Raw genomic sequence first — 19677 nt, 5'->3', positions numbered from 1 at the left:
TCCCGCCTCACCCATCCACTAATTTTGGGTACTAATTGGCCGGCTTTTCCCGAATTGTTAAAAGGGTTGTGTGTGAATGGGTCCTGTAATACAGTGAGACGGTGTGGGGTGTGCAATGTGCTGTTAGCCGGTGGTGTGTGACATGCCGCAAATGTCAACTGGAGAATCCGCCAGCCACTCCAAAAGCACCATTGCGCCCTCTTCCGTTGATTGAGGTTCCCTTTGACAGAATTGACATGGACCTCGTCGGGCCATTAGAACGGTCAGCACGCTGGTATCGCTTTGTGTTGGTTCTGGTGGACTACGCTTCGCAATACCCTGAAGCAGTGCCTCTTCACAACATCTCAGCATGTAGTGTTGCGGAGGCACTCTTCAGAATGATCTCCCGAGTGGGGATTCCGAAAGAAATCCTCACTGATTAGGGCACTAATTTCATGTCTCGTACACTACACGAGCTGTACGAATTATTAGGTATTAAATCGATTCGGACAAGCGTGTACCATCCACAATTGGACGAATTGGTCGAACGATTTAATAAAACCTTAAAATATGATTCGTAAGTTCGTGCACAAAGATGCTCGGAATTGGGATAGGCGGCTCGAACCCCTGTTATTTGCAGTACGAGAGGTTCCACAAGCCTCCACAGGCTTTTCCCCATTTGAATTATTATATGGGTGTAAGCCCAGTGGCGTGTTAGATGTCATGAAGGAAAACTGGGAGGATGTACCTTCACAAAGCAAAAATGAAATTCAATACGTTCTTGACCTGAGAGCAAAACTCCACACACTTGGGCGTCTATCACAGGAGAATTTGCTATAGGCGCAAGAATGTCAGTCCCGGCTACATAACAGGGGGGCTCAGTTAAGGGAGTTTGCACAGGGAGATAAAATACTTGTATTGCTGCCCACATCAAGCTCGAAATTACTCACAAAGTGGCAAGGGCCCAAGGGCGAGTTGGTGAAGTCGACTATGAGGTAGTGCGTTCGGATAGGGGTGGGGCTCGTCAAATTTACCGCCTCAACCTACTAAAACCATGGAGAGAGGTAGTCCCTGTATCCTTGGCGATGGTAGTTCCGGAGATGGAGGAGTTCGGTCCGGAGGTGAGTCTAAATGCCAGTCATTTCACTCCGGTCCCGTGTGGAGGCCACCTCTTGCCATCACAACGTACGGAGGTTTCCAGATTGCAAAAAAGTTCTTGCCTCTCCCCGGCGTCACTAACTTCATAGAACACCACATCGAGACTAGAACTACCCCCGGGGTAGTGGTACATATCCGGCCATACCGCTTACCCGAACACAAAAAACAGGTAGTACGGGAAGAATTAAAGGCCATGCTCGATATGGGGTTAATAGAAGAATCCCACAGTGATTGGGCCAGCCCGGTGGTTCTGGTACCTAAGAGCGATGGCTTGGTCCAGTTCTGTGTAGATTATAGAAAAGTCAACGCAGGGTAAAAACTTTATGCATATCCAGTGCCTTTTATTGACGAATTGCTCAATCGGTTGGGCACGGCTCGATTTTACTCGACACTGGACTTAACAAAGGGTTATTTGCAGATCCCCTTAACGCCGATGTCCCGTGAGAAAACTGACTTCTCCACACCGTTTGGATTACACCAATTTGTGACCCTTCTGTTCGGTTTGTTTGGGCCCCAGCTATGTTTCAGCATCTTATGGACCGAGTCCTCAGACCGCACGCTGCGTATGCCGCTGTTTATTTGGGTGATATCATTATTTACATTAATGATTGGCAGCGGCACATGCAGCATCTGGGGGCCATTTTGAGGTCACTGCGACAAGCAGAACTCATGGCAAACCCGAAGAAGTGCACAATTGGATGGGTGGAGGTATGGTATATGGGGTTCCACTGGGTCATCCACTTGGGGCAAACTGCAGCGATTGCGACCTGCTCGGGTCCTAAGACCAAAAAGGAGGTGAGACAGTTCTTGGGACTGGCTGGCTATTATCGAAGGTTTGTGCCTAATATTCGGACGTCACTAGCCCGCTGACTGATCTCACTGTTCTGTCCCAGGTGGTTGAGGGGGAGGAGCGCCCGGTGCTGTACATTAGTCGAAAGCTCTCTTTGAGAGAGATGAAGTACAGCACCATAGAGGAGGAGTGTGCCATCAAGTGGGTAGTCCTCACTCTCCACTGCTATTTGTTGGGACGAGCATTCACCCTCTGTTCATACCATGCCCTGCTCCAGTGGCTCCACCGCATGAAGGATGCCAATGCCCGGATCACCCATTGGCATCTGGCACTCCAGCAATTTAAGTTTGAGGTGGTCCACAGACCGGGGGCACAGATGGTCGCGGACTTCCTAGTAGGCAGTAGGCAGTCCGGATGGTTCCCCCAGCCTGAGTCGGGTGGTGGGGGTATGTGGAGGTGAGGGCGTGGTCGAGCGCCCGTCTGGGGAGAGAGAAAGTGGTAAGGACATGAACCTGAGATGAATTGTTACTAATTAATGTTTCTGTGTGCACAATGAGAGTTGGGGGAGATAAAAGACGGCCCAGTCCACCGAAAGAGGGAGAGGGGCACACACCAGAGACTGAGTGTCTGTTTCATAGAGAGTGTTTATGCTGAAAAGCAAGATCCTGTGTGTTTATGCTGAAAAGCAGTATTTTGGTTTCGTTTATGCTGAAAAGCGATTTTTGTTTTGTTTGTAATAAACGTGACTCACGTGGACTGTGGCTCCTGCTTCCTCCTTTATCTGCTCCAAACACGAACCTTTGCCACATACTACCTTGATATTTTTTACTTAAAGCCCCACAGAAAAATAATAAAATACATTTTAATTCATAAATGTAAAAATGTTCAACATAGAATAGGCTTATTCAAGTCATAGTACATATGAAAATTATTTTTTATTTATTTTTTTGAATAATTATTTGGTTGCTCACATGTTAATAATATTTAAAACAAAACTTCTGCCTTTTGTCATTACAAGCTTAAGTCAGTTCTAATGGCTTGAAAAGTTTTACTTTAAGCTGAAATTTAAGTTGATATTTAAAACATGTTTTTAGAAGAGGCACATTTAAATCATGTTCGAGTTCTAAAAAAAAATTATCAAAATGTTTCAAAGTGGCATTAACTTATCTGTTTGTTGTGTGAATCAGCCTCATTTGTTGGTTTCTTAAAGCAAGGGCTGTTTGTTTCGGAAGCAGTCTGCCCATCTGGATACTGTGAGTTATGTTATTAGGAGCTTGTCTGTGAGGGCATAAGAAATCGGCTTTTTGATCTCTCTCTAACCCTTGGTCTGGAAGTTATTGGGCAATAACTTCTGCCTCCCAGAAATACCCCCCTTCAGCATCACACTAATGGATGGCATCTGGTTTGCCTTTATCTTCACATGTTCCCAGACAAGGGAACACACTTATAATTGGTCCTCCGTTGCATTTTCTGTGCCACACATCCAAAATAGTTGTTCTTGCCTTCGCAGGTAACTAGTCAAAATAAAAATAAAATGGTTTTGCATTTCATTTTTAAGTTTGTTTTGCTTTTTGTTCAAGAAAAGTAATTTGCATATGGTGTTGACACAAATAGCTTCCTGTTGTTTGTACATCCTGTTAGTAGAGAACAAATTGTTGCATTGAACTGAATGAGACAAATTACATAAAATTATTTTCTTTCATTTACACTGAAATTCATGAAAGCATTCTTGTGTAAATTGTTGCATTGAACTGAACAAAACATTTTACGTAAGAATACATTTTTTAAAAATGTACACGTAAATTTGTTAAAGCTTTTTTTTGTATGTTGTTGCATTGAACTGAATGAGATTTATGTAAGAATTTTTTTATTTTTTTTACTTTACACTGAAATTGTTTAAAAGATTAAATGTCAAGTGAAAAGAACTGCAAGAAGAAGTTTTAATGGAAAACAAAAAGAATTGGATTAAGAAATTTATTTATTTATTTACTTTTAATCTTTTTTTTTTTTTTTGTTTTACTTATAGTTGTCTCTGCATATTAAATTGATAGTTCCTCATAATTGTGCACTCACCCTCATGTTGATCCAAACCTTTTTTTCTTCGGGGGAGGTGTTTGGCAGAATGGCAGCCTCCTTATTTGGATAAAAGATGCAATGAAAATGAGTGGTGACAGGGTAATTTTTTTTTTCTTTTTTTTTTTTTGTTGTTCCATGCAAGAAATAAATTCATGCAAGTTTGAAACAACATGGTTGAGGAAATGGTGTACTAAAGGGATACTTTCTCTTATCCCTTTATGCTGGGATAGGAGAAAGTATTTTAACATGAAAAAATGCCCACTTACCCTTTAATATATTGCCATTATCTATTTCAATATGACTTTCTGTCTCTCTTGTACTAGGTGTCTCTTGTTCAGTGGACAGAGAGTGTGGGTCTGACACTGGTTGGTAGAGATCAGTCCTCTATGCAGCTGAGGACACCTAGTGGACAGATTCTGAACTTCACAATCCTGCAGATTTTCCCTTTCACCTACGAGAGCAAACGCATGGGCATCATAGTGCGGGTGAGCATAGTCCAGTAGTTTTGGATCATTTTGATTCCGAAATGCAAAGTCTTCCTATATCTTTTTACTTTTGGACCCCACAGAATTACAAAAAAAAAGTCTGAAAATATATTGAAAATCTTTGTTCATTTAAACCTGGAAATAAACAATGTTAAGGATTTAAAAAAATATATATACATATATATATATATATATATATATATATATATATATATATATATATATATATATATATATATATATATATATATATATATATATATATTATGACATAAAATGCAATGTTTCATAGAAGATATCTTGAAGATTCTGCTCTTTCTAGGTTTTTAATCAAATAAGCAAATACTGACCATATAAACTCCATGTCCTTGTTTCCATGAAAGCACACAAGATGAACCATTCCCAAATTATGCTGGAAAACATGAATCATAAGCTTTTGCACAAACATGTGGAGTCAATGCCAAATTTTTCATAAAAACATTTCACTAAAATTTTATGCTGGTAATATATTGCAGTGGCGGGCTGTGCATTAAAAGACTAGGCCTTCAGTGTGATTCATGCCATTAAGAAAACACAGTTTCACAATTAATAAGACACCCTATGCCTTTGGGCATCATACATTATGCCGCAGCTAACTAGTAATACCAATTGACATTTTAAAAACACGTCCACGCACGAAAGCCAGAACTTGAAACGACACTAATGCTCAAGCAAGCCTAATTTGAACTGCAGCATGACTGTTTTGTGAAATGAACGTCTCCCGAACAGACATTCAAAATCATAATTTTTCATATGAATCTACCAAGGAGGTCTATAATACCTGGAAAAATCTATCTAATAATATTTGCGATTTAAATGTCGCTTGCAATAAATTTCGTTTCGTCAGGGTACACGTTTATGCCGCGTTCCATTCAAGTTGGATGAGGGATATTCCTACTTGATATCTCCAACCATAAATGCATTCCATTCCCCGTTATTCGGAAGATGACGTTTAAGGAAACAAAACTGCAACGCTCCTGTTAGCTTAGCAGGGGTTTGGCTCTCATTAGAGATGTTTCCTAGCAACCCAAATGATAAACAGTGCTGCAGCACTAGCATTTGTGCTACAGGTGTACGATTATCAAAAGAGATTATAATTTACCATGTTTTATACACCTGTTTCTGCAGGCGTTTGTTAAACAAGTTTTAATATCATGTAATGTGGAAATGAACTCATTTATCGATATTACTTAATAAAGTGAATGTTTATCACTTACTTTGTATATCTCCCTGAGTGTCAACAAGTTTGTGTGACATCATGCCCCTGCATCTCGGTGAAATTGGAGTTGAGAATTTCTGCACGAGCCTACAAGTTGTAATTCTGACTTTAAGATGCATTCCATTGCACTTTTCCTAGTAGGAATTTGTAAAATCCGACTTTCCGAGTTGAATGGAACGCAGCACTACTTTTCAAAGCTTGGTTCGACATTTAATGCTCCAGCAGCCTAATTTACACTTAGAAAACTCCTGATGTTGCTATAACAATGCAAAAAGCACTTACCAATTTACTTGGAAAAAGGATGAAAAATATTGATTTATTTGGCATGTTAGGCCAGCAGAGAAGGCTTTGCTGGCCCTGAGAATTCGCCACTGATATATTGTAACGAAAGAATTTGTATTTTAGACCCTACTGTACAGTATATAGATTTTAACCCAAAATCTCGATGTTGAAGTTAACCATCACTATTACCACTGCTCATTAAAACACATCCATTAAACTTAGTATTAAACTTTGGCGTGTAACTCATCTGGCACTGTGCATCAGACTTAATTGATACCTCAAATCGTGCAGCTTGTTGAGGAGAGGTGTGCTACTACTTTTCTTAGTAATCTTGAAGATCAACCCAAAGATTATGACTAGACATGCTGTTATCTGAGAAAGCTGTGACCCTGCCCTGATCGTTATGATGACTAACTCTCTCCCTGTATGAGCTGAGAGCTATTGTTATTGACTTGGACTGAAGCCTATATCACTCCGTCAGGAAACCAGTAAATGAACCTGCTTTCCTCTGCAGAATGCTTGAAAACACCTTCACGGACCATCAAGGAAACTCAAAATGAATCTCCCAAAATGCTTGGAAAAACACAGCCAGGCTGTCCTGCTTACATATGTTTTATTTTGTTTTTTAATCCAAATCATTGAACATAGAATATCATCGATATTAATAACTGTGTCACTAATGTTCCCATGAAATCAAAATTTGAGTTTTGTGGCTTTTAGTCCATTTTTAGTCAGTTGGCCTTCCATTGGTCACACAAACAGATAGCCTCGCCCCAAAGTCACGCCAATGGTTAAACCAGTGTTGCTATGTCAGAGTGGTTGGAATGCTCAAACAAACAGAGAGAAGAAAGTATTTTAACATTGAAAATCTTTAGTGTTTGGAATGATATATTTTGGTTGAGAATGTTATAAATGCAAAATTATCGATCTCTGAAACATATGTTCTTTTTATTTTCATCAGGATGAATCCACAGGAGAGATCACGTTTTACATGAAGGGAGCTGATGTGGTGATGGCCGGCATCGTTCAGTACAACGATTGGCTAGAGGAGGAGGTTATTCTTTATTTTTTTTTAGACATATAAACAAATGCTAAATATAATTCGGTTGACGTAATGCTTTTGCTAAGAAGCTGCGTGACCTGTACATTGGTAATTTGTTTTCTCCACTCTTTATCAGTGTGGAAATATGGCCAGGGAAGGCTTGAGGGTGTTAGTGGTGGCCAAAAAATCCCTAACTGAAGAACAATACCAAGATTTTGAGGTGAGTGTCCAACGCTTACAGTAGTCCTTAATGGAATGAGATGTAGGAGTGATTAATTGTTCATTTGTTTACATCAAATGTTGTTAAGCCTTTGTGACATCTAATGTTGCTTTTAAGAAAGACAGTTATTGGTATAACAAATGCAATGGCAAAAAAAAAGACTGTTTACAAACAGGTTTCCCCAAACACTCCCCATCTGCCATTGGTTAGTCAAACAGATAGTCCCGCCCCAAAGTCACATCATTGGTTTAATTTTTGAAAGCATTACAAAGTCTCAGTGTTTACAGTTTTCAGGGACAGGGTTCCTGCGGGTCCTTAAAAAGTCTTAAAATGTCTTAAATTTGGGGATGGAAAGATAGGAATCCCTATATGATCTAATGTGATTATTAAACTTCACAAGGCTACAAAGTAATTCAATAAATGTGTGTGTTGCAAGCTTCAAAGTGAAGACATGGTGCTGTTGCTCATTCTTCAAGCATGTGGGGGCTCATGATTCAGCAGTTTCAAAGTGATTCACAATCAGTGAGTACAGGACATTTATGCCACGACCGCTGATAATGTGTTTTTATTGTAATACATCACAGGAAGGAAAGACTAAGAAAAATTTTCTACGTATTCAATTTATTGATTTTAAAAATGATCGGCAGATTAATCTGTTTTTGCCTTTCTTTAAACACATTATTATCGTGTCTGCAAAATACAATATTGGTCGATCTCTAATTCGTATGTAGGGCCTATCCTGCAGATACCCAGTTTTTCTGATAATCAGTGTTAATACCTTTATGAATGTGTGCCTCCAGCCTTTTTAAGTAAAATAATCTGTGACACATTATTTATTTTGAGATTGTGTGGGTTTGCTCTGGAATGGACATACAGTATTAATTTTATTTGTTCAGGTCTAAAAAAAGGGCTTTAAAAAGGCTTAAATTTGATTTTAAAAGCTATGCAGCAACCCTAAGGGAAATCAACCTATAATTGCCTTACTTATAATGGTCTTTTGGGGTCGACCAATATTGGATTTTGCCAATACCATTAACTAAGGTGTTGGAAGAAAGCTGATCGTTTTTAAAATCAATATATTGAATGTGTTAAAAATTAGTCTTTCCTGAAATCACACTTTTGAACCCTCCAACCTGCCTCTGGAAGAAAAGCAATCATTGTTGATTTTTTCTGATAACGATAGTTCTAAAGCAGCTGTCGCCAAAAACGCTAAATCTGCAAAAATTATAAATCTCTATTTGTTTCTGCATATTAAGCAGGGAAAGGAAGAAGTATTTTAACATAATTAAATTAGAGCTGTCAAAATAAATGTGTTAACGTATACGATTAATTTCAAATGTTTAACGAGTTAATCGCAATTAACGCATTTACCAATTTTCACATTAGATTCTGACATTTTATTCAGCTCCATGTGAGTTCTAAAGACTATTTGGAATGCAGTGGAACCTTTGCACTGATGTACACACCACAAACACAAAAAAGTGATTCCATGCCAATGACAAATGGTGGAGAAAGGACCTCTTACAAAAAACCAGATGCCAAAAAAAAAGTACTTCACCTCCTTTTTAAGTCAGAATTTTTCCATTGAAGCACGTCTAATCTTAACTATCACCTACAAGCCAAACATGATATATGGCACTGATGATACGGATGAAGTATCATAACTTGGACAGTGCCAGCGCTAAAAGCAGAACGAGACATTGGTCATTCTCGGAATGGCATACTTCCATACTACTCTTACTATTTCTGTTATAAATGGATATGACAGAAGCAGTAAGAGTAGTATGGATAGTATGCCATTTTGGACACGGTCACTGTCTGCAGCGCTTTTCATGTGGAGTTCAAAGCGGCACTTGACGCCCTGATGCGAATCATGTGAATTCCATATCCAAAGTGGATAGCCACAGCCTGCTGGCTGATTAATATTGGGGAGGATGAAGGTTTAAAAGATTCAATGTGCTTTGCAATGAATACACTACCTATGGGACGAGTTCTTTCAGTTAGTCAACCTCCCACTTAGACTTTGGAAAAGTTTAATGTTAAAGCTACACTATGTATCTTTTGGCCCTCTAGCGGTTAAAAAATAAAACTGCATGTGTCTTGCGGAAGAACATTGTTTTGGTAATGGCGTAAATTGTGCTTCGGCTCTGCTCCTCTGCACGGATGAATGTGGTTCGAGGCACCGGTGTACACTGGATACAGGACATCTTATCAGAGCGAATGGACAAATAAATAAGGAAAACACGGATATCTGAAAACATGTCATCTGAGCAGATAAGTGCCATATCTTATGCTGTTGTTTTGATTTATTGGAAACATTGATGTTTTGAAATAAATGACGTTACAAAAGTTAGGCAAAGTTTGTTCACATTAGACACAATGATTGCTAGTCTAATAAGGTCAAACGTTGTAAAGTTTTTATAACTGCAGGATATTCTGGCCAAATAGACCATGATAGTAACTAATTTATATATTGTCATTGTTACCAATCAGTGGTCAACATAATTTCAAGACTCACATATCCTTGGCAAGCCTAGGACTAAATGATTTATTTATATAAATTATTGCCATTATAAAGAACAATACACACACGTGCTAGCAAGTGAAATATTCTGCACCGATTACAGTATAATTATTGTATTTCACTACACACACACAGACGTGTGTATGTGTGTGATTACACAACTATACATAAACCATATCAATAAAATATCTTAAATAAAATACCTCTGAAAAGCCAAGCCGATGTTGATTTGGGTTTTATTACGGACTATTGCTTTCACTTTTTGCTTGTAGACTCTGCTCTGTTCGGGATTTCTTTGTTTTTACAACAGGTGATTCCCCGGAGGTTTGCCGTTTTGAATGATCTATGGTAAATTTTTCTCGTTCGTTGTGACAAAAATCTTTCAGGGTTACACTACTCCCACGCATGCGCTACAGTAGCTTATTTTCTCTGTGTATGGATATGACATCAACACGCACGGGCGAATGACGTATGTATGCAATTTCCTGCGAAATCCGTCCCGACAGCTATAAAATATAAGTCATTATCATAGGTTTATCAAAGTGTATTTGTGTGAAGTAAAGACATGGTTTGGAAGATGGATTTTTGTTGCACTCTCTCATTAATAACATTTTGTTATTTTTTAACCAAAAAAAAAAAGTGACAGTGTAGCTTTAATTGCATTGGTGCTATTTTAGAGCATTTCGGTCTTTATACTGTGGAAGGTTTTGTTTGAAAAATGTTAATAAAGCATTATTGTTACATTTTGTTTTCATTTCTTTCTTAAGAAGGAAATAAATGTATTTTGACTGGAAAAGAATTATATAGGGTCAAATTTCAGCAATTAATCGCAAAAAATTATGGAAAATTTTGATTAATCTTGGTTAAAATTTTAAATTGACTGACAGCACTAAGTTAAATACATAAACTCAATTTAAAAATAAAATAAAGAAACAAAAGCACAAACAAAAAAACAAAAAACAAAAAATCATTATGTTATAGAATAAACAATCCTGGGCTGAAGAGTTTAAGCCTTGCTACAAAAGTGTGACAAAATCTAAGCATTTCACAGATGTTTACAACTACCAGGAAGTCATGGCTGGCTGCCAGCTATTTGACTTTCAAATGACAGATAACTCGACTCAACTTCACATCAACTGAATAATTCATTCATTTATTTATTTTTTAGTTTTATTATACTCATCAGTGATATGTGTAGTTTGTAATATGATTGCCAGAGATCAGAAACCCTGGTTACACTAAGAAGATCATAACTAGTCACATGTCTTACATAGTAACATCTCTAAAATCTCAACATATTATTTATCTGCTTTGCTCATGAATGTTCATTACCGGTACATTATTGTACTTATTGATTAGACTTAAAGCTGCCATTTTACATGGCCAAGCAAAACAAGACTCTTTAAATATAATTTTCACCATAGTTTGGGCTGAAATGTATGACATTTCTACAAGTTGTTTCTAATAAATTAAAAAAATTCTAAAAGTGTAAGTAATTGTTGCCACACTCTAAAAATCACGTTTACAAAAACGTGCTTTCTATTTTTGTTAAGCTTGCATAGACTGGCCTTTGGATGTTTATAGCTACGATATCCAGGTGCTGTTCTATTTTTAGCCTGGATTAAGTGGCTGCTTAGCAACCATCCATCATCAGCACTTATTGTAAAAAATAAGAAATTTAACAACATGTTTTCCACTGGGAACACCCCCAAAATGAAAGAGTGTATTGGTTACCCCGCCCACACAAACACACACACACACACACACACACTCACTGGACTGTTTCTTCGAGCAGTCCCACTTTCCCACTCTCAGAGTTGAAGTGTGTAATTGTGACTGAGTCTGAGTGGGCGGCGGTGACTCAGAGTGTGAGTCACCAAGTGAGAGTGTGTTCCTGTGTGACTCGTACACACATTGTTTGGTCTTTATCTCACTGTGACTGTGGGTTGTGCCCTCAAAACTGCACTCTGGCTTCCTTCAACTGCATGGCATGTCGTTTTAAACACTTTAAGGGTCAATGCAAGGGTGTGTGATTTATGCTGTAGCACTATGGCAGTTTTTGACAATGCTTACTGATTATTGTGACTATATTATAGTGTCGATGCCTCTGCCTTTGGAGAGTTCAAGGTCTGAATTTTCTCAGTTGGTGTGTTTGTCGTGCCACAGTCTCTGTGAAATACTGTAAACTTCCTTTGATTGCAGGAAAATTACATTTGGGTCTTGAGAGGTCAGGCTTAGATACATTTTATCTATAATCATGATACATTGGATTATCTGAGGTGAAAAACATGAATAAATATAATGCATAATTGTTTGTTGGCATTTGTCGAATCAAGCTGGAATCAGAGCTAGTGTCTTTATTAATCACACACAAACAGAATTTGGCTGCCTTTACACTGCAAAGCCAAGTGCACAGATCTGGCATTTTAAAACTCATCAGATTGAGATTCGTCCTGCCTGTTTACTAACCATAACCCACACCCCTAACCCTTACCCTAAGTCAACATGAATTGTCTGACAGTGTAAATGCAGCTTTTGATCCCAGACACAGAGGGCTGGTTATCGATACAGATGTCCAGATTAGTTTTCAATTCACAAGCTCTCAAATCAATTTGTTTCCAACTTCAATTCTATTTGATTTGATTCCAATTCACAAGCCCTGAAATTTCATTCATTACCGTTTTAAATCACTTTGATACAGATTTTCTGAATTGATTCAGATTCAGAAGCCGTTTTCAATTTGATTCCGATGACTTGGGGTATATTTTCAATTATCGATACAGATTTCATGATTTAATTCTGATTTACAAGCTCTCAGTTCTATTTGTTTCTGATTCGATAGGATTATTCTGATTCACAATATATTTTCTGTTATCAATACAGATTTCCCGATTTGATTCCAGTACACAAGCTCTCAATTCGATTAGTTTCCAATTTTGATTAAATTTGATTAGATTCCGATTCAAAAGCTCTCTATTCAAATCCTTTCTGATTTCAATTTGATTCGTTTCTGATTCATTTTGGTAAGCTTTCGGTTATCGATACAGATATCCAGATTAAATTTCGATTCTCAAGCTCTCAATTAAATTTGTTTATGATTTTGATTCGATTCTGATTAGTATGGGTACATTTTAGTTATAATGTCCATTTTGCTTACATATGAAAGCAATTTCTCAATACACAACAAAATACTAACTAATCTGGCCAAACATTGTTTCAAGTTCTCAAATATTTATTCAAGTTTAAAGACAGTAATAAAATAAGAACAAAAAGAAATGACAAGCAATAGAACAAACAAAAACAATAGAACAAATAGACAGAAAAAGAAAAAAGTGCTTCAAATTTTTAACAGCAGATTCAAGTATGCATTCAGAAATTAAGTAATGAAATGTAGAAAAGAAATACTACTTAAATAACTGGTTTTCATTATATGATTTTAATAAATCAATACTTTTTAAAGCTGCCAAAGTTATGCAACCAAGAGCAGTTTGTTTGTCCTTTGATTAATATTAAAGTCCAATATTTTGATACAAATCCACAAATTTTTGTCCCAATTATGTTCACTTTAGATATAACTGACTATGTTTACGTTAATTCCTCACCAAGATGGGCACTTTCACATTTTCTAATTTTGAAGTGTAGTTTACCGTTTAGGCTCAAATCCGCATTACCAAAACTCCCTGAGCGCTCTCATTGCTTCTTGTGATGTGTCAAGTAAACAGCTGCCTTTTCACATGTTACAGGCTCGCTATGTCCAGGCCAAGTTAAGCGTGCACGATCGCTCGCTGAAGGTTGCTACGGTGATTGAGAGTTTGGAGATGGAGATGGAGCTTTTGTGTCTAACCGGAGTGGAGGACCAACTACAGGCCGATGTCAGACCCACGCTGGAGATACTACGAAATGCTGGCATCAAAGTTAGAGTCTATACAAACTAACACACATAGATACACTTAAAGTGACCAGCATTAGCAGAATATAAACTTTCTATAGGCTTACCTCAACTAACAAGCCACGCCTTAAAAGTTATTTTTGTCTTAAAGTGCAATGATGGACAAATCGACAAAATCACAGCCAATCAGAACATTTTTGATGATAGAATCCAAGCGTCCATCAAAAAGTCTTGACATGCAACTCTTTTGACAGCCACATCTGTTTAGGAAAAAACTCACATTAACATTAAACAGATGTGATATATAGATTGACACTTTATTGCATTGCTCCTTATACATTGCTACCCGAAAGCACACCTTAGATGACTAAAAATAAACCTAGTGTTACAGTGCTTGTTTAGGATTTACCATATGTCTGTTAAAATTATTACTGTTTGTTGAGTCATCAATGTCAAATCTAATTTAACTGAAACTGTTCTTGTCCAGGTATGGATGCTGACCGGAGACAAATTAGAGACTGCAACCTGCACAGCTAAGAACGCTCATCTAGTGACCCGCAATCAGGACATCCATGTGTTCAGGCCTGTAAGTCCCCAGACTACCTATTTATGTTGCAAAATCATTGCCATTTATAGGGAGTTGGTCTTCCCTAACAGTTTTTCACTCATCTAGGAAGGCTTCCACTAGTTGAAACGTGGCTGCAGGCAGGGCTGGGCGATATACATTTTTGGTCAAGAGCAATATCATGACATACACAGTTAAATGAAAAGTGATTCAAAAACGTATTTTGAAAGTTCTTTTTTTTATTTTTTTAAACTATGTCTAAAGTAAGGGTAAACCTGTCATGTCCATTGCAATGAATCAACTTTATCAATAAATATCTAATTATTAAAAATAATATTTAATCTACAAGGCTTTGTTTTTCATTCAAAGCAAAAAGTAAATAAATAAAGCAGAACACAGGTGTCTCGAGTTACGTTTTTAAAAGTTGAAGTTCTTTTTTTACTCAACATGGCGTCTAAAAAAGTCTCTGCGCTCCTGCGTGAGATGCTGCCCATCCTTCAAAGACGGCCGCATAGCGCAGGTTTGCATAGGAAAACAATGTGCAAAAACAGGTTAGGTGTGAATGGGCCCTAAGGGGAGCATGGCTTAGCAGAGGGTCAATCACACACGACAAAGGATGCAGCTTTTTATTAGCAAGCTCTTCCTCGTTTGCTCTTGGAATGTAACATAATTGGAATCAGAGGTTGTATCAATCAAAACATTTCCGTTATTTACCAAGTTTTTTTAAACATTGACAGATAATTCCAAAATGTCCACTTTCATCCATGACCATGAGAAAAAGGCACCTTTTAATCCAAAAACAGTGTCAAACTAACTTAAGGATGGATAAAAATAATATTATGATTATGATGTAATGATTACGGTATTTGTAGCGCAACCTCTGATTGGAGCGCACAACCGTGATAGGAGCAATACTTAAACATTTCTACCAGTTGACACATTTCTACCAGTATATTGATTTAGCTGGTATATAGCTATGGTGATTTGTATATTTAGTTGTGCAAATAGTGAATGTAAGCTCAGCAAATTTCACCCCTAAATGCATGCTTACAACACGACCGTTTCAAAGCTTTTTGTGTTTAGATATACCCGTCAGTGAACCAAACAGGGTACGTAGCTTCCTGAAGCCTCCCTGTGTCCTCCTCTATCTGAAATGGGAATCTACGGGCTGTTGTGGAGTACCCTTGTGTTCTGTGCTGTCACCGAAAGACAGGCGGCTTTGAGGAAGGTTGAATCCTCCCACAGCAGCAGTTCCTGGAAACACAAAACAATGGTTGGCACAACATGAAAACAGTCACCTCACTTTCCCTTTGGGGCCAGTGGTCAGTTAAAACAGCATCTGGATTGACTTCCTCCTGGACAAAAATGGCATCCAGATTGAGGTCTGGTGTGTTTTGAAATTGACAGATGAAATCTTTTCCATACAATGAAAGTAAATGGGGACTGAACTTTCAAGCTTCAAAAGTGAGCAGAATAGCATCTCAGAATGCACGACATGTCAAACCTTGTGGCGGATGGGCTACAGCAGCAGAAGACCACGTCGGGCACTTTAGAAGGACAAAAGTGCTCCTAATAAAGTGCTCAGTGAGTGTATATTCCAAGTTTTCAGAAGATTTACGATAGCTTTGTGTGAAGAAAATACAGAAATGTAAGTGTTTTTTCATGAACAATTTGACCTTCTGTAGTTGCTCTCAAATGTCAGTTTGCATTTGTTCTCGCCAATCGCCTGTAAAGTTTTAATAAACATGAGAAAGAGGTTTGAAAACTACAGTAAAGCTCAAGAAAGTGAAATACAACTTAAATTTTGTCGTGTCCCCTCAGAAGACTTGGAATGTGGACCACTTTTATGGTGCTCTTTTGTCGATTTTTGAAGCTCAGCAATGACTGCCCCCATTAACTGTCATTGTATTGAGAGGAGCAGCGTAAATATTTTCCATAATTCCTCCGGAAGAAAGAAAAGTCATACAGATTTGGAGGGTGAGTATAAATGAAGACTGAATTTTCATTTTTAGGGTAACTACTGTATGTTTTGAATCTTTGGTGTCTTAAATCTAACAACCTGACAAAGCAGTATCTCCCCGAAACCATCTAAGCAGCCTGTTAAAAAACAACAACAGCTACTAATGGTGAATTTCCTGTGTGAAACTCACTGACTTGGACGTGGCAGATGAAGTAAACCTCACAGTGTTGACGGTTGAGCAGATACCTCGCACAGTCTGGCACGGTCTACCACGCAACTGACAGTTGAAGTTAATATGACAGTCTCGTGTTCTTGCTGTGGTTCACCACTGCTTTCTGTGAGATTATTATCTGATAGGCTGCTTATGTGTTTGTGTGAGGAAAAAACACTCCTGACGGTGAGTTCTTCGCTGGGTTGCAGGTAACCACTCGAAGTGAAGCTCACCTTGAGCTCAACGCCTTCAGGAGGAAACACGACTGTGCGCTGGTGATATCAGGAGACTCTTTGGAGGTAACGCGAGAATGCACGCATGTAGACATGTACAGCACTGTTTGACTCCAGTATGCACGACCACACGAAATATCTTCAAAATACAAAAATCACCCAATTTGAAAATCTGATGTTTTCAGGCACTTGCATTTAGTTTAGTCTAAGGCACACATCACTATTACTATCGCTGATACCAGAGTCAGAAATGAACCAAAATACAACTAAAAGTAACAAACATGTAACCAAATTCAAAACATTGGGGCAAAAATGGTTCAAAAATGTTTTTTTCTCTTCCAATTCTATTCTCGGCCAATTTAATTATTAAGATGGAGAATTAAATTGAAATATGACATAAGCATTTGACATATGGAAAGGACCCAGTGTATGGAGGGCCAAATTACTCAAAATAAAATCATTAAATAAATGTTTAGATATTTAAATAAATCATTAAATGCATACTGAAATCATTAAAATCTATTTAAAAAATATTGATCACTAAATAAATCAATAAATATAGATTTAATTTAATTTTAGCACTAGTTTGCACTAGTTTCCCATTTTAATGTTATCTTTGCGTTGATTTTTTTATTTAAGCATCTTTTCATTTTCAGGGTTATGGCTATAGGCATGTCCCTCAATTAACTGAATGTCAATGTTTTGGTTGGCAACTTCATCTGCAAGAGTTAACCATAAATCTCTTATTGTACCCTCAGCCATAGTTGCAGTGTGAAAAAAACAAAACATGCCTAAAATCACTAATACGAAAGTTCAAAGAAATTGATTTTGAAAGGTGATGCCCTCTGTCACTGAGTGAAGGGCTGATAACCGTAACCCTAAAATCTTAAAGACACAATTTTTTGTAATTTGGCCCTCCATATCAGTGTGTTTGTATGGTTATAAAAAATGCACCCTCATACAAGATAAAACGCCCCTGAAACTCAACTCCATGCCTCTTCATTTAAAAAAAAAAAGTTTATTTCTGTCACCAGCACAAAATATTTGTCCTACTGGCATGAATGATACCATAAATTGTACAGCTTGTTTAGAAATGTTGTTTAATTACTTTTCTAAGCAAGCAGAGTTATGATTTTTGGCTGAACAAACTGGGAGAAAGAAATATTAATAACCTGTATCACATATATATGCCGATACCGGTATGTCACTGATATATCAAGTATCCCTACACACTATATTTTAAAGTATTCCTACAATATAACTAATTATGTAAGTTATGTATTTTCGTGAGGTTATTGATTAAATGGGCAAACATTTGCATAGACTTGCATTAAGCGAGGGACCCAAACCATATCTAGGGACCAGAATATTACTTGGGGGTGGGGTGGCAACCACATGACAAATGCGCTAGGGGGCCTGGGTAGCCCAGCGAGTATTGATGGTGACTACCACCCCTGGAGTTGCGAGTTCGAATCCAGGGCGTGCTGAGTGACTCCAGTCAGGTCTCCTAAGCAACCAAATTGGCCCAGTTGCTAGGGAGGGTAGAGTCACATGGGGTAACCTCCTCGTGGTCGCTATAATGTGTGGTTTTCACTCTCGGTGGTGCACGTGGTGAGTTGTGCGTGGGTGCCGCGGAGAATAGCATGGGCCTCCACACGCGCTATGTCTCCGCGGTAACGCACTCAACAAGCCACGTGATAAGATGCGCGGATTGACGATCTCGGATGCGGAGGCAACTGAGATTCATCCTCCGCCACCCGGATTGAGGCAAGTCAATACGCCACCACGAGGGCGTTCCAAATTGGGGAGAAAATGGGAGGAAAAAAACTGCATAACAATACCCTGGCAATCACTCACAACACCCTAGATTCATGACAGTGAGTTTTGCACTGGCAAGCACCACACATTTTGTCTTGTTTGAAATTCTGGTTTGTTTGAATGATTCAAATTCATATTAAGAGATATATAATTTGATTATTTGATTTAATCTGATTAGGAATGACAGTTTATAATTAATGTAGAAAAAGCCTCCATCCAAATATATTTTTGTCTTCCAGTTTTAATGAAACTGTCAAAAGTTCACAAATTTACAGTTGTAAAAAGCATGGTATTACTATAGTATATGTCCAAAACACATGGTAATATTATGGTACATGTAAAAAAACTCGATATTACCGTGATGGTAAATGCCCAAAAAAAAAAACATGGTTATGATGATGCCATGCTATATAGTATGTCCATAAAAAAGCATGTTAGATTAGACTAGTTAGATTAATAATTAGATGTTTTTATTTATCTAAATAAAATGCAGACATTGTGCCATTTAGAGTGCTATATGTACAATGGTATTGATTTGTGCTGTCCGATGTTTTTTTTTTAAATAGGTTATTTTCTATGCTGTTGTTGTTTGGCAGGTCTGTCTAAAGTATTATGAGTATGAGTTTATGGAATTGGCGTGTCAGTGTCCAGCTGTTGTGTGTTGCCGCTGTGCTCCGACACAGAAAGCTCAGATTGTTCGTCTGCTGCAGGAACGCACTGGTAGACTCACCTGTGCCGTGGGTGAGTGAATAATCTCATCACATGGTGATTTTTTATCTTGTATAACTTTTACATATCACATATGTGCCTTTTATTTATTAAGAAAACAACAACATTGATTTATTTATTATTCATTGACTGTTATTTATCTTTATTAAGCCATATAAAAGAGATGCACAGATACAGGAATTGTGGCTGGTTCTGATATCCAGTATAATGGTTGATATTATAGATCTACACTATTTTGTTTACTGCTTTTTAATAATGTTATAATTTTTAAGAAACGATATTAATTTTGTCCCATTTGTCTTTATTAAGAAAACAACATACCATAGACAAAATAATGTACTCTTTAAATTGGACAAAATATGTCCCTATATTTTCTGCTTCCAAATTCTCCCAGTTTATGGTAAATGTAAAAAAAAAGAAAATATGCAAATATTGGCTGATGCTGATTTGGTTACCAA

General features: G+C 37.7%; 1 protein-coding gene across 3 annotated transcripts in view; it reads left to right on the top strand.

Moving 5' to 3' along the window:
- LOC127419980 (probable phospholipid-transporting ATPase IIA) overlaps positions 1 to 19677 on the top strand; it is a 67108-nt gene that overhangs the window by 32680 nt on the left and 14751 nt on the right. For all 3 annotated transcript variants that reach the window (XR_007893764.1, XM_051661860.1, XM_051661861.1), the window contains 7 exons: positions 4327 to 4488; positions 6990 to 7082; positions 7207 to 7290; positions 13558 to 13728; positions 14191 to 14289; positions 16649 to 16738; positions 19087 to 19231. Coding sequence is in view for 2 of the 3 variants with exons in the window: in XM_051661860.1 (XP_051517820.1) it covers positions 4327 to 4488; positions 6990 to 7082; positions 7207 to 7290; positions 13558 to 13728; positions 14191 to 14289; positions 16649 to 16738; positions 19087 to 19231 (844 nt within the window). In the remaining variant the exon portion in view is untranslated. The remainder of the gene's footprint in view (positions 1 to 4326; positions 4489 to 6989; positions 7083 to 7206; positions 7291 to 13557; positions 13729 to 14190; positions 14290 to 16648; positions 16739 to 19086; positions 19232 to 19677) is intronic.

This window comes from Myxocyprinus asiaticus, chromosome 29, assembly GCF_019703515.2.
Source record: "Myxocyprinus asiaticus isolate MX2 ecotype Aquarium Trade chromosome 29, UBuf_Myxa_2, whole genome shotgun sequence".
Classification (NCBI taxonomy): domain Eukaryota; kingdom Metazoa; phylum Chordata; class Actinopteri; order Cypriniformes; family Catostomidae; genus Myxocyprinus; species Myxocyprinus asiaticus.
This window is presented reverse-complemented; position numbering and strand designations above follow the sequence as displayed.